The sequence below is a fragment of the Platalea leucorodia genome (genome assembly GCF_965183815.1).
Source record: "Platalea leucorodia genome assembly, chromosome: 1".
NCBI lineage: Eukaryota > Metazoa > Chordata > Aves > Pelecaniformes > Threskiornithidae > Platalea > Platalea leucorodia.
In genome coordinates this window covers 51425995-51439029 of record NC_138823.1, presented here as the reverse complement: position 1 = coordinate 51439029, position 13035 = coordinate 51425995, and the positions used below count along the sequence as shown (strand labels likewise).

Sequence of the window (13035 nt, the reverse complement as noted above, 5' to 3'; positions counted from 1 at the left end):
AGTCTTCTCCTGCCTTCAAGAAAAGATATCTGTACTATGTTTTCGTTTTGGACAGTTACACCAGCTAGGTAATATGCCTACTTCTTTTGAACGCACTGTACCAAAACAGATGATAACTCCTTTTTAGACAGTGTAAAAACATCATTTTGAAGTGATCTTATTGCTATTATTTCCTTAATAATTCTATGATTGAGGCTTTAAAAAAAGGGAACATACTTTACCTTACGTCCTGTGAAAGCTGCACGATGAAGTGGAGTGTCCCCCATGTCATTCAACACATTCACATCTGCACCAGCCTAAAGAGCAAGACCAAAAGACATCTCAAATCCCTTCCAACAAGAACTACATAGCTATTGCCTTTAACCAGGGGAAGAGGGAGGACAAGACACTAATGTAGGCCTTGTGGCAAATCAGATCAGAACTGTAACACAGCCATCCTGGACATGAAGATAAAATACATATGTAAGATTCATAACCAGCATTCTATAAACCATTTTAAAAAAGGAAAAGCCTCCTGTGTTTTTTCCAGGCATCTCTCTCACTTTTGAGAAGAAGGTATATAGAAAATAAGTTTAACACAGGGGGTGGAGGTGCTGTTGGTAGGGTTTTTTTTTTTTGTTTGTGTTGTTTTTTGGGTTTTTTGTTTGTTTGTTTGGGAGTTTTTGGGTTGTTTTTGGGTTGTTTTTTTTTTGGGGGGGGGGGGCAGTGTTGGGGAAAAAAAAAAAACCAACACAAAAACCCAAACAACTTATTGATAACATGCGTACACATATTATTACAGACATGCACACAGTAGCACCAGCCTCTTGGTGCTCCTGATTTAACAAGTGGAGTTCTCTCTAGGCACCTATTGCTGCTCTTCCACTTGAAGTGAAAACTTTCATGTTAGCATTAGGATGGTACCATCTGAAACTTAACCTTTCTCCTCCCTTTTCTCTTATATAATCTTTGTCTTGAATCTCCCTTCCTCCTGTCACACACGTTCTCCAGCCCATACCTTTTCTCTGAAAGGAAGACTGCTTGCACAGGCATTGTTCCAGGAAACCAAGAAAGCCTACCCTTCTTTCCTTTAAGCATTTCTTCTGCACCACTTTACCTAGCCTCTCAAAAAGTCAGAAAGAGGGCAGGATATATATAACTTTATCACATATGTTTAGATCACATAATTTAGCCAGATCACTGCTGCCTGCCTAAAGTTAACTGATGAACCTGACTCTAGTTCCAGAGCTCTGTTTCTGACCATACCTCATTCACTTGCCCTTTCAGCACAAAATCTAGGCACAAGTACACAGAGACACCTATATGTGCCTAGCTTTCAGAGGTGCACAGCCTCCTTTATTATTCCCCTCATTCTTTAAATAATACCCTTTCAAGAGCCTTATCAGCAAAGAAGAAAACACAAAGTTACACATACTCTTTCAACTCTGGAAGTGTTGATAAACACATTAAGTGACAAAACTTTACCTTTTGCTTTAAGTAGCCCTCTTGGATTGAGAACAGCATTATCTACTGAGCAGGTGTGTAGGCTAGAGAAGGACTTCTCAAAGAAATCTCAACTTTGTTTCCTACTTTAGTCACAATTATGGCTGGTAGCCTTTATTCCAGATGAAATTCAAGTTTAGGTTAGCTACCTTTGGATTTGAGGCTGTTTAGTGTGTTCCTGCCATCTACAGCAAAACCTCTCAAACAGGAATAGAGTATAACACAGGTAAGGTTGGTTGAAGCTACCCTGCGAGCAGAGGGTAAAAAAACCCAACCAACCAAACAAAAAAACTCAGACAAACAACGGCAAATGCAGTGCAGATCTGGCTATGAAGATACAAATAGGTCAGCTTTGACCACAGAGGTTTATAATTTCAAAGTTCATCACACAGTTCATTATTTCAAAGATGTTAGAAAGAAATATGAGTCAAACTACGTTAGCCTGTGCATGGAAAGAAACACATAAAAGTTACTTTGCACAGAATTCTGAACATACTTCTATGCACAACATCCAATTAGATAACACAGACGTTTTTGCATTTGCAACACTTTAGCCTTCCCTGCAACTCAGTAAGCGAAATTGCCTAAGTTACATACTTTAGGTAGTACAGTAAGCTAGATCAGGACCTTGAAACATTTGCATTACTAGTATCAGATGTTGGCTTATTATATGCAGATATCCACTGAGCCTGAAAAGGGCTGAAGGTTTCACAAGCGCATACCTATATACTACACGTCGTTAATTCCTAAATTCAGATGGTTACATAGATAAAAAACACACACACTTCATGAGAAAGTTAGCTAAGTACTGATAGCTGTAAAAAGTGTTCAGAGTAACAGCTGTATACTATGGTATAGACTTCCAGTGTCACTATTTTGAATCCTTGTAAACTGGGCTGATCTTAATACAACAACTATTGCATTCCTTAGTTATAATAATCAGCTTAGTTATCTCTATGTTACATGCAGATAAACTGTAGGAGTGGCTCCACCTCTCTACAAAGCCGCCTTTCTTCTATCACAAAAACCTGAATAAATACTAACTGTTTCTAGCAAAACAGAATTTTCTGCCTTATACACAAAGGCAAATAGAAATATACCTTCAGCAAATCCTCTACCACAACAGCATGTCCGAAGTAGCATGCAAGGTGAAGAGGTGTCCAACCCATATTAGATTTACTTCTGCCTAAAAGACAAAACAGGTAAATTAAGTTTTGGTCACACGGTACAAAAAAGATCTTGTCACGTGCTTGGAGGTTGGCATGGATGATCATCCTTCACAGTAACAGAGGAGCAAGGAGGCTGGAAGCATCAATACTATTCATGTCATCTGAATTACTAAATCAGGATGCAGTCTAAGAACATTAGATTCAAACCTACAAAATCTTTCTGAAAGGAGAAAGTCATGTGGCCTGATGGAGAATACAACTTTTGTTTTCATGTAATACCTTGTTCTTCAACAGTAGCAAGAAGCTTCAGTTACTTTCAGTCACTATGAAAATAGCACATGCAATTACCCATTTCTCTTGTTTATCAAAAACCAGTTTGGTCTACCTGATTTTATATCCTGCACACAAGTGAGAGGTAGGACAACTCACCTTTCCAAACTGATGATTCAAACCAAAACAGGTGGGATGGCCTAATGTTAGGGTTTTTTGTTGTCTTGTACTTGTACTCAATTTTAATAAAGATAGCCTTATTAAGTATCAGGATTTGAAATCTTTGTGCCCTGCAGAACTCACGTACCATCTACAGCTGCAAGCCTCTGCAGGAATGATAAGCCTAAGTAGGAAGCAGGCACAGAAGTGACCATGCAAAGGAAACTATCATTTATGCTTTAAAGAGCATTTAAAGCATGTCCTGGAGGACTGGCTGTATGAATGAAATTGAAGAACAATTCTACAATCACTTCTTCAAAAGCAAGACGTTACAAGTATTAGAGATTACTAATTTAACAACTCATGTTAGTTTCCAATTGCAACACTCAACTGTACTAAGCAAAGCTGATTTGTGCTTTGTTTTTACTAAGCAACAGACCACAGCATTCCAAGTGCCATCTAAAAGCTATAATTTTGTATTTGGAAGCAAAATGAAAATGAAGCATTAGAAACTGTTTTGAAGTTACTGCCACCATTAAGTTTTCCCTTTTTATGTATCCTCAAGCATTGAAGTCTGGAACATGCATAACATTAAGTTTGCCCTGAGGGGACAAGCCACTAGCACAAGGGAAGAGAGAACTGCTGGTCTTGCAAGTTCATCATTCTTTCTCATCTCATATTACAAATTAACATTAGGATGTGACTCACAGCAAAAATATTTTCCCCTTTCTTATGATTGTTTCCAGCCAACATTTCTGCCCTCTGTTGGCTATTTACTTTGTTATTTGGTTCTCTCTCTTCTCAACTCCTGCTGTTGTTCAAACCCCAGATTTAGTATCTTCCCCCCATCCCAGTCTGGCCTACAACAGAACTCCTGCCCTATGTGACTGATGGGCTAAAAATACCACAGAAGATAAATACTGTGTGGATGACTAATTCTGGAGCTACATATGCTGGACAATGTACTAAATGGACATCATCCATCCCTCAGTCTAGTAGGGAAGAAGGTTCTTTCAAAGAACACGAAAGAGGTCCAAGTTGCACTGAATTCATACAGTTAGCCCAAGACAATCAGTAGTTACAGCACTGACAAGACAGTGCTGCTGTTAAGGAATTCGGTCATAAAAAAAAAAAAAAAAGGAACCTGGCCAGATTTGTAGTTCTTACTGAATAAAGTGCCAGAGGCCCTTTTTCTGCATCCACTCTGAATGTTTGCATTTCTGATGTTAGCTGACCAGTTACTTCTCAAGCTCTTGATGTGTTAGTTACTTCTCTCCAAGTGACCACAAGTGTTTGCATTTTTTTTTTTATTAGTATTTTAAACCAGGACATCATTACACTGAAGAGAATGCAAGGACAGGAAAGCAGAATAAACAGAATAGCCCTCCCACCCAGTCCTTTGCTTTGATGCCAGTTAGCTCTAAGTCTCAAATGTCAGCATTTGTTTAGAGAATGGAGACAAACTAGGCAGTCATCTCCTGGTTGTAGTCTGCCAGGCTACTGCGCAGTCACTCAAATGTATATTTTGGCATAACACACTGTTGACCATTGACATAATTTTACTTCTTACTTTGTAAAGTCCTAGATATTCTATTTCCTTGTATTTAAGGACAATAAGCTAACATAGCCTTAGCAAATATGATAGTTTTGGATGAAACCCAGGTTTAGTGCTGTTTTAATGTGGATACCTTCTTTTGAAACCAGTGAACTGAGAAAACTGGAAATGAAAGTTCACACCATTTGGCTGGATTCTCATCAAGCAAGTCTTGCTTATCTCCAAGTATTGACTGGCTAGAATCTAGTCACAACAGAAAAAAGTAGGAGAAGCCTAGATTTACTTTCTCTTCCTTCATTTTGGCTGAAATCAGGATGTTTGGGATCACTCTTGTCAGACTTCACACTTGTAAATCTAGAGCACAGCCTCAGATATAAACTCACCCTTTGAAAGACAAGACAGGTTTTACAAGATGTTGAAGGTAGGCTTTGACACCCAGGTGCATTAATGTGTCTGACTTATGTCTCCTAGGGCATGCTCTGGGCAAAGTTTATACTACCTCCAGTACAGTCTCCCACCTGCTCCAAAAGTACTTTATTCCAAGCCAAGTGTCATTGCCACATCAGGTGCAAATCCTGAAGGAACTGCTGCAGCATTGAAGACATTCCCCATACCCTGACTTTCTAGGGATATCTGATTATCCAGAAGGTAATGACAGAAGGACAAAAGGCTGTAGGGAAGAGAAGGAAGATTAAGGGTTGCAAAAAGTCAGTTACAGTCTACAGCCTGTATTTTAGTTAATCATCATGTGGTTGTGCAATTACTATCTGTAAGTACCTAACAGATCAGGATTTGTAGCAAGACATAGTGGTTTTGCTAGTGAGGAGGCAGAATGGCAGGAGTAGCTATACTGTAGAGGCTGGCTGGCCTGAATTTGTCTTAGACTATTTCCAACGGGGTATTCCACAGGTGCAAAGCGATTGAAACAATCAGTATCTGAAGAGTGACTGTGAAAGAACAGAGATTTAACTCTGAAGTTTCACACAACCAGAACAGTTCCCCCAGAGAACACTTTAGTTACATTTCTGTATCCTCTAACATTTAGAAGAACCAGAACATAGAGAACAGAAATTTCACTGTGTATAGATTCCATATTCAGAATTATTTTGTTTAACCTAAACTATCACCAGCATGTTCCCTCTAGTTTCCTAGACCTCCCATTAGCAAGCATGTATTAGCTGGCTGGCCATGTATTGCTAAAGTGGAAGATTAACAGCTAAGCACCATCTATCTTTCCCTTCATTAGCTGAATCTCTTCTACCTAGCTGCAAACTTTCACAATACTAACACTTGACTTTGAGCAGGAATGCTGACAAGAGACCAGTCTGCTTGATATAATACAGGACTGCAGATTGTGCCATTTCATTATGCTTTCTTGACTTCAGATTATGTTTAAGAACACATCTGAGAAGCTCTGAAATCTCTTTTAAGCACAAGAGACTCCAGCAACTTATTTATGGATACTGCTGCATGAATCTTAAGGTATTTTTATTCCAGCTGTTTAGGCACTACACACAATGTCATGAATATTTGCAAAGGACATACTTGTGAGGGTGGAAGACTAGCTCGATCGAGCTCTGTCTAGCTTCCCCCTTTAAATTATGAACTAGCTCCCTGAAGATGAAGTATCAACGATTTGGGGTTTACAACTTGTTTTTTGGAGGTGAGCACATTAACTATTGAGAAAACACACACATGACTGAGTAGTCAAACAAAAGGATGAGTAAACCGATGATTAAGAACTAGAGTTGGGAAAGGGATAGAGCTTGTTCAGATAACATGCTTTCCTGCTCTTTAGGGCAAGGTGTTTCCTCTGTCATAGCTGAGAGGAAGCATAGTTGCTCTCTCCCCTGTCCCTTTGCAGCACTATCTTCTCAGTGCTGCTTAACAGTTAAATGCTGAACAAAGAAATACCAGCCCATGCAGAAAGAGTGGGATACACATCCACTTTTTTGAAGCAACCAGAAACACAGTCATGTAAATAAAGAGAAATAGAAAGTTACTAAATGAATAAAGAAATAGGGCAGTCTGTAACTGCTAATAAGGTTGCAAATCCAGCCCCAGTTTGAAGTCTTAATGCTCAGCAAGTTGCTTAGCCATAACTATGTTAGCTATGCATCTGCAAAACTTTAATGTAGGCCAAAGACACAGATGCACAGATGACTGGCAGTTTTACTTTCTTTTCCCAGTAACCTAGTATACTGCTGGGAGTAAGAAGTATACATTTGTTCCAACCATTCCGACAAGTGGCAAGAGATGTAGATGCTCTTACTACACGATAATGAAACATGGGCCTTAAAAAAAAAAAAAAAATCACACCTAGCAGAGCACAAATAAACTACTGAATCTTCTCTGCTGCCTTGCTGGAGACTCTTTACCTCCTTGAACCATCCCCTGGCACCATGGTCTGTTTTGTTTAATATTATAAAGCTCCAAAGTTGGCATATGCACAAACACAGGCAGAAAGAGGCACTGATTCTTTGTCTTGTTGACATTTCCAGCTTCTGTGAATTACTCTGAGGTTTTCTGTACATTACATTTATCTGTAGTCTGCTTTTATGATCTCTCCCCTAAACAAGTATGGCCTAAGAGTCACAGGGTAAAAGCAGTTGTATAAGTGTTTTTTATTACTCTGTTGAGAACTCCAAAGAAAGCAAAGTTATACTATCAGTACGTTTCACTACCTGTGGCTTTAACAGTGAGGTTACAAACATTTGAGGAAGGCTACTAACCTTTACAGTTGATATCAAAGCTTATTTCTCCTTTGTTCATGGTATCCAACAGCTGTTTAACTTCTTCAGCATTTCCATTTCTAGCATCATGGAGAAGCTGCTGTTCTGCTTCAGTACTCATCTCTAATAAAGACATGAAAGAACCGATTTTGCAATCTCTTATGCTGCTATAAGTTATGGCTCAATATTATGTCACTTTTCTCCCTTATTTGATATTAACATTGGTATGAGAAACACAATTATTTCCTATGTGGAACACATTTAACGTGCAAGCTGTTTTCAAGGGTCCCCCACCCAGACATGCCACTAACAGGCATTAAAATTCTTCATACAAACAAAGCAGTTAAATAACAAAATATCTGTGTTTTCTTGCTTCTCCGTTTTCTAGGTTCTAAGTGTGGCTTGAGAGTTAGAACTGTATGCCACAAAGGAGGCAAGCTTTGCTACAAGCATAAGCAGTAAGCATTTACTTTTTCCTCATAAGGTTTTCACCTTTACCCCTTAAGGTTTCCAGAGGCAAATAAAAAACAAACAAACAAGATATATGCCTTTTAGCCCAAGTATTTCTTCAGAATTAGCTGAGACTTATTTTGACTGCCAACCCTAGGGAACAGAATACACCTTCACATGGAGGTCCCCAGATACCCATCAGTGACTTGTACGATCAGCTCTTGAACTCAAGATACCTGAGCCCCTCCAACCTTGACATGAAGGGGAATCAGATACTCAACAACTTTGTAGATTTGACCTTATCTTTAAGCACAACAGTACAATATAAAGAAGTTAACATGTGACTGTAAAGCATAACTAGCTAATTCTCATCTTACCATTGCTTTTGAACTACAAAAAAGGTGCATTTACATCTTTCAAAGAATGGAGAAAGCAAAACCTGTTATCATGGTTATTTTTACTGCTCTCAGAGACCTTTGGGCACGTGATACTGCTACTTACCAGGTCTCTCACTGAATACAGTTATTAAGTAATGTCTCGACCAATCTTTTCACACTGACAGAATCACAATCTGAAGTTCTTTTGCCTTTTATTTTTTAAATGCCATTACAACAACTAGACCCAAATGCAGCACAGCTCAGCACAGGCAAAACCCAACTTTAATGTCCCATTTAAATACACTGTTTTTAAGAGGTGTCAAGAAGCAATTTTAAAAGCAGCCTCAAAAGACTGTGCTGTAATACACAATTTATTGCTACTAAAAACAACAGTAAGATAAGAGGTTGCCCAAATTTAGTGTCTCCAGTTTAGCAACTTCACCTGACACACTAGGTTTACGAGATCCTGCAGAATCTAGATTTCTAAGTCAGTTAATGACTGCAAAGAACACTATTGGCCTCACATAGTTAGCTTTCCTATACTAGCAGAGGTTTTGGTTGGTCCGACAAACTGTTTACACTCTGCTGTATCGGACAGGCAGCTTGATTGCACCACACACACTCACAGCTAAAATAGATGCAGGGAGCTCTTTGACTAATGTAAGATGAGAAGTCACTCAGCAAGAAAAGAGACAGTGAGAACACTGGGTAAGCAACAATAAGCCTGTAAGTGACAGATCTTGTAATATTCAAGACTGAGACAGAAGCCTAGAACAGGACAGACTGCCAAAGCACTAACAATACAGAGAAGAGAGTTTTCCCTACCTTTTGCTCAACCAGCAAAGGGAAAGAGGGAATCCATTTTCAAAGAATTTGACAGAGAGACTAAGCAAGCCCTTTCTAGCATGTTTCAGAAGAACAGACTGGATCAGTCACCTGCAATCTACCACAGACACAGGACACAAATGCCTTCTCCAGCAGTGGTTAGACAACACTCTTGTTTGTGCCTGCTTTTCAGTTCTACTAGGAAAAAAAAAAAAAACAACCCAAAACAAAACAGTACTAGTCCTTCTAGTAATCCTTCAAGCCCTGAAGCTACCTTCTCCTTTAAACAGGAGTCTATCCACTTCTCTGAGGCAACACAGCAGAGTTTGTTGTTACTGGGGTAGGTATAATTTTCCTCAGTGACTCAGTTCTAACAGCACCTAGAGAAAGATCAAAATCAAGTATGTTAATGTATAATCACTCTGTAATACTTTCTCTGAAGCCGAGTGATACTGTTTAAGGGGGACACAGAATGCAGCACTGAGAATCGTACAGACAAAAGCTAAAAGGATAGTTAGAGCTCATTTTGCTGGCCTACTCATCAGGGATGGGGGGGGGGAGGGGGAATCAGCAAAGCTTATCTTTCATTTTCACCCCCTCCCACACAATATTTCTTTACCGATATCTCAAATGCCTCAGATGAGAGAAACACACTCCTGTCATTACCCCCCGTATCATTTGTCAACATCCCACATGCAGAACAGGTATGAAGAGCAATGCACTTTCAACACATTAAGAACCTGTGGTTTCTATTTGATATTGATGTGAAGGAAGAAAAGACTGCTTGGGAAGGGAACCAAGAAACTGATCCAAAGGCACAACTCTTGTATGCAGCAAGGCCAGTTACATACATGAGCAGAATCTTAAACAGCTTAAGATACACAGAAAGCTGAATCACTGTAAAATTACTTGCCTGATTTTTCTCCTCCCAAATAGTCACTAGGTTAAAATCACGAATTTGTTTGTACCCTTACAGCAAATATTAGCAGTAGAGTGACATGCATAGTAACATGGCTAAGAAAGGTCTGTCTGCTTCACTGCTTTAGTTCCCAAAGACTTTGCTGTTTAGGCCAAGCCTCCAATCTCAAATACACTTTGTAAGCTTAAAGCATGCAGTGATGCAGAAGAATGACTGTCTGGCTATTAGTCATAGTTAGAAGGATCATTCGCATGAAAATGTTCCTACAATTGGAGCTGGAAAGTGAATCTGTGTGCAGTTACTCATCAGAGAAGTGATACAGAAGCTAAAGTTTTAGCTAACAAGCTAAATGAAGTGCCTAAATGAAGCTGGCAGCAAAGGTGGTCTTAACAAAACTTAGCATAATCTTGAAAATGCTGTTTCAAGCAACAGGATTTGCTCTATAATGGAGATGAGCGACCACCTGAGTGGCAAGTTTAGAGTACGGAAAGAAATCAATACACGGGCACTCAAATGCTGTGCGCTTACAGCTGTAGGTCGTCCACCCGCGTTCCCCTGCAGGCGGGAGTTTATTTGGTCACACGACTCACCGCCAAGAGAGCTCCCCAATCCTCACCCACCAGTTTTGGGGTGCCGAGCCAGACCAGCAGCACTGAGGGAGAAACCTAACAGCTTAATTTGGATTTATTAGCCATAAGATACTACTAACAGGTTAATCTATATGAATTATGCTGCCTATATGCAAAGCTACGAGCCACTTAAGAGAGTGGACATCTGTTCAGTCAGTGGTTTTGCCAGCATTACCTTATTCCGTTAAGCAGCTGATATAGGTTAAACTGCCTTCCACAGCTCATCTTTATGCCTTGTGCTACTGAACGGCTTGTATGGTACCCTCTACAGTCACTGGCGTACCATGAGAAAACAACACAAGACCAATATTTAGTGCCTCCTATACAGCTGAGATGTGACTGCAAGGCACTTTGGTTGAACTCATTAGGACTACCGGAGCAGTACTTGACTGCTAATTGAATCTTATCCTTTAAGAAGGTATAAAGAATAGCATTAAGATGTCCTGCTTTTATCTTTGTCTATGAGACGTAGACCAGAGTGATCTTCTCACGCTATTACAGCGTCTGTCTTCACGCAGGGTTTGTTTCCAACACAGAGTAGAGAGCCCAGGTTACCATTCTGCCTGCACACCTGCTTAAGGGAGTTTTGCAGAATACTTAACCATGAAAGGCCACCTAACTACTGATATACAGACTACCAACTTTACCCAACTGCTAGGAGAGAGTCCAAGCAAAAAAAAGCTGCTTTTCTCACAAAGCGGTCTACGAAGACCTAAAGCGCCATCCCTGACCACAGGGCAGCACTATTGATAAGACCCACTTGCTTTTGCTTTGATTTCTTTGATTATTGCTTTTGATTTCTTCTCCTGCTGAGACCTCCTGCCATGTACACAGCCCAGAACAGCAACAATACACACTAACCAGAACATGGCTGGTTTTCACTCTGCTGCAGCTTGACAAGCAACTGAAGCAGTACTGGCACTGCCCAATTTAATGTTAAGGCTCTGAGTCAGCAGCTACTGGTTGCATAGGAATTTTTCTATTCATGACAAAGAGTAAGGTTGGTAAAAAGCACAGCACTGGCTAGTATTTCAAGAGATCTCCCTCTAGCAATGAAAACTAGATTCCTGTAGGAAGGGATGATACCTGCTTAGGAGGACTTCTTACATGTCCCAGCAAGCACACGTTATGAAGTGATGCTTGTAAAGAAGGAGGACAAAATGCACCAAACCGCACAAACAGACAGAACCTGTCTAGAAACCCACACAACACACTGCACTGACAGGAGCTGCTCCAAGAAGAAGGAGCTGCAGTACTAGAAGCACGGGTGACGTTATCTAAAAGGAGTCATTTTAATCATCAGGTAAAGGGTTCTACAAGTTGAACACGCTTGTATGACAGTCTCATGGCACTTCATGTGAAAGCAACTATCTATAATAAAGTTACTGTCTGCTCAGTAGCAATTAACACGGATGCAATAACACAATATCTGTTCAATACCCTTGCCAAGGCAATAGCTATTTAAACTAATCCTCATTCTTAGGCATTGCCTGGCTGTTTTCTGCACATGGTTTAGTTCTGTTACATCAAAGGCTTTCTTTCAGCCCAGGAGCTCTGAATAAGCTTACCAACCACGGCTAGTGCGAGATCTCACCGGATCAGCAGGCGAGCACAGTCCCAAGCAAGCAAGAACTTCAGCAGGACCGCTGGAGAGCTCTACGCGCGTCCGAAATGGAGCAGCTCCCTTCAGCACCCGTAACTAAACGCTTTTTAAGGCGACAGGCTCGGGCGTCGCAGCAACTTCTTGCCTACGGGAAAGGTGCGCTCAGACCACCGCACCCCTCGGCACCGGCCGCCCGCCCGCAGCTTCGCCGCGGCGACGGGGCAGTTGCAGGGAGAGGGAGGAGGAGGAGGAGGAGGAAGGGGGGGGGCACCCGCGCACCGCAGCGGGCGCTCACGCCGCTTCCTGCAGGCCAGGCCGCCCCCCGCCCGCCCCCCGAGGCTGCCTCTCCTTCGGCTCCCCAGCCCGCGGGCCGCCTCCCCGCAGGGCGGGCGCCTTTGCCGGGTCACGCTGTGGGACGCTCTGAGGGGGGGAGAAGTGGCGGCACCCCCCTCCCACCCCCAAACGGTCGCAGGAGAGAGGCGGCGCCTGAGGCGGCCAGCGGCCCCGGCTCCTCCGGGGCGGGCGGCCCGGCTGGGGCACGCAGCCCCTCCCGCAGCGCCGGCCCCGCAGGCCTCCCCGGCCCGGCCCGGCAGCCCCGCCGCGGCCCCCGCAGCCGGCTCCGGCTGAACTTGGCGCCCCCTCCCCGCCCCGCGGGCACGGGCGGGCAGCGCCGGCCCGGGAGCAGCCCGGGGAGAAGGGACGACAAGGGACATCATCACGGCAGCGACCGAGCAAACGCCGCAGCGGGAGGGCGCGTCTCCTCCCGCTCCCGCGTCCCCCCCCGGCGCACCTCGGAGGAAACACGCCCGGGGCGGGCGGGCTGACCCGCCGCCAGCCTGCCCTCCCCTCGCCTCACCGCTCCGCG

General features: G+C 42.4%; 1 protein-coding gene across 6 annotated transcripts in view; it reads right to left on the bottom strand.

Annotated features, from left to right (window-relative positions):
• OSBPL1A (oxysterol binding protein like 1A) overlaps positions 1–13035 on the bottom strand; it is a gene marked incomplete at its 5' end in the record, with an annotated part of 76466 nt that extends 63431 nt beyond the window's left edge. For 2 of the 6 annotated variants that reach the window (XM_082313913.1, XM_082313912.1), the window contains 3 exons: positions 222–296; positions 2583–2668; positions 7368–7503. In XM_082313913.1, the coding sequence (XP_082170039.1) occupies positions 222–296; positions 2583–2668; positions 7368–7503 (297 nt within the window). Of the gene's footprint in view, positions 1–221; positions 297–2582; positions 2669–7367; positions 7504–9293; positions 9370–12135; positions 12396–12960 lie in introns of those variants that run through there. The other 4 variants (XM_082313914.1, XM_082313916.1, XM_082313915.1 and 1 more) reach the window with 4 other exon arrangements.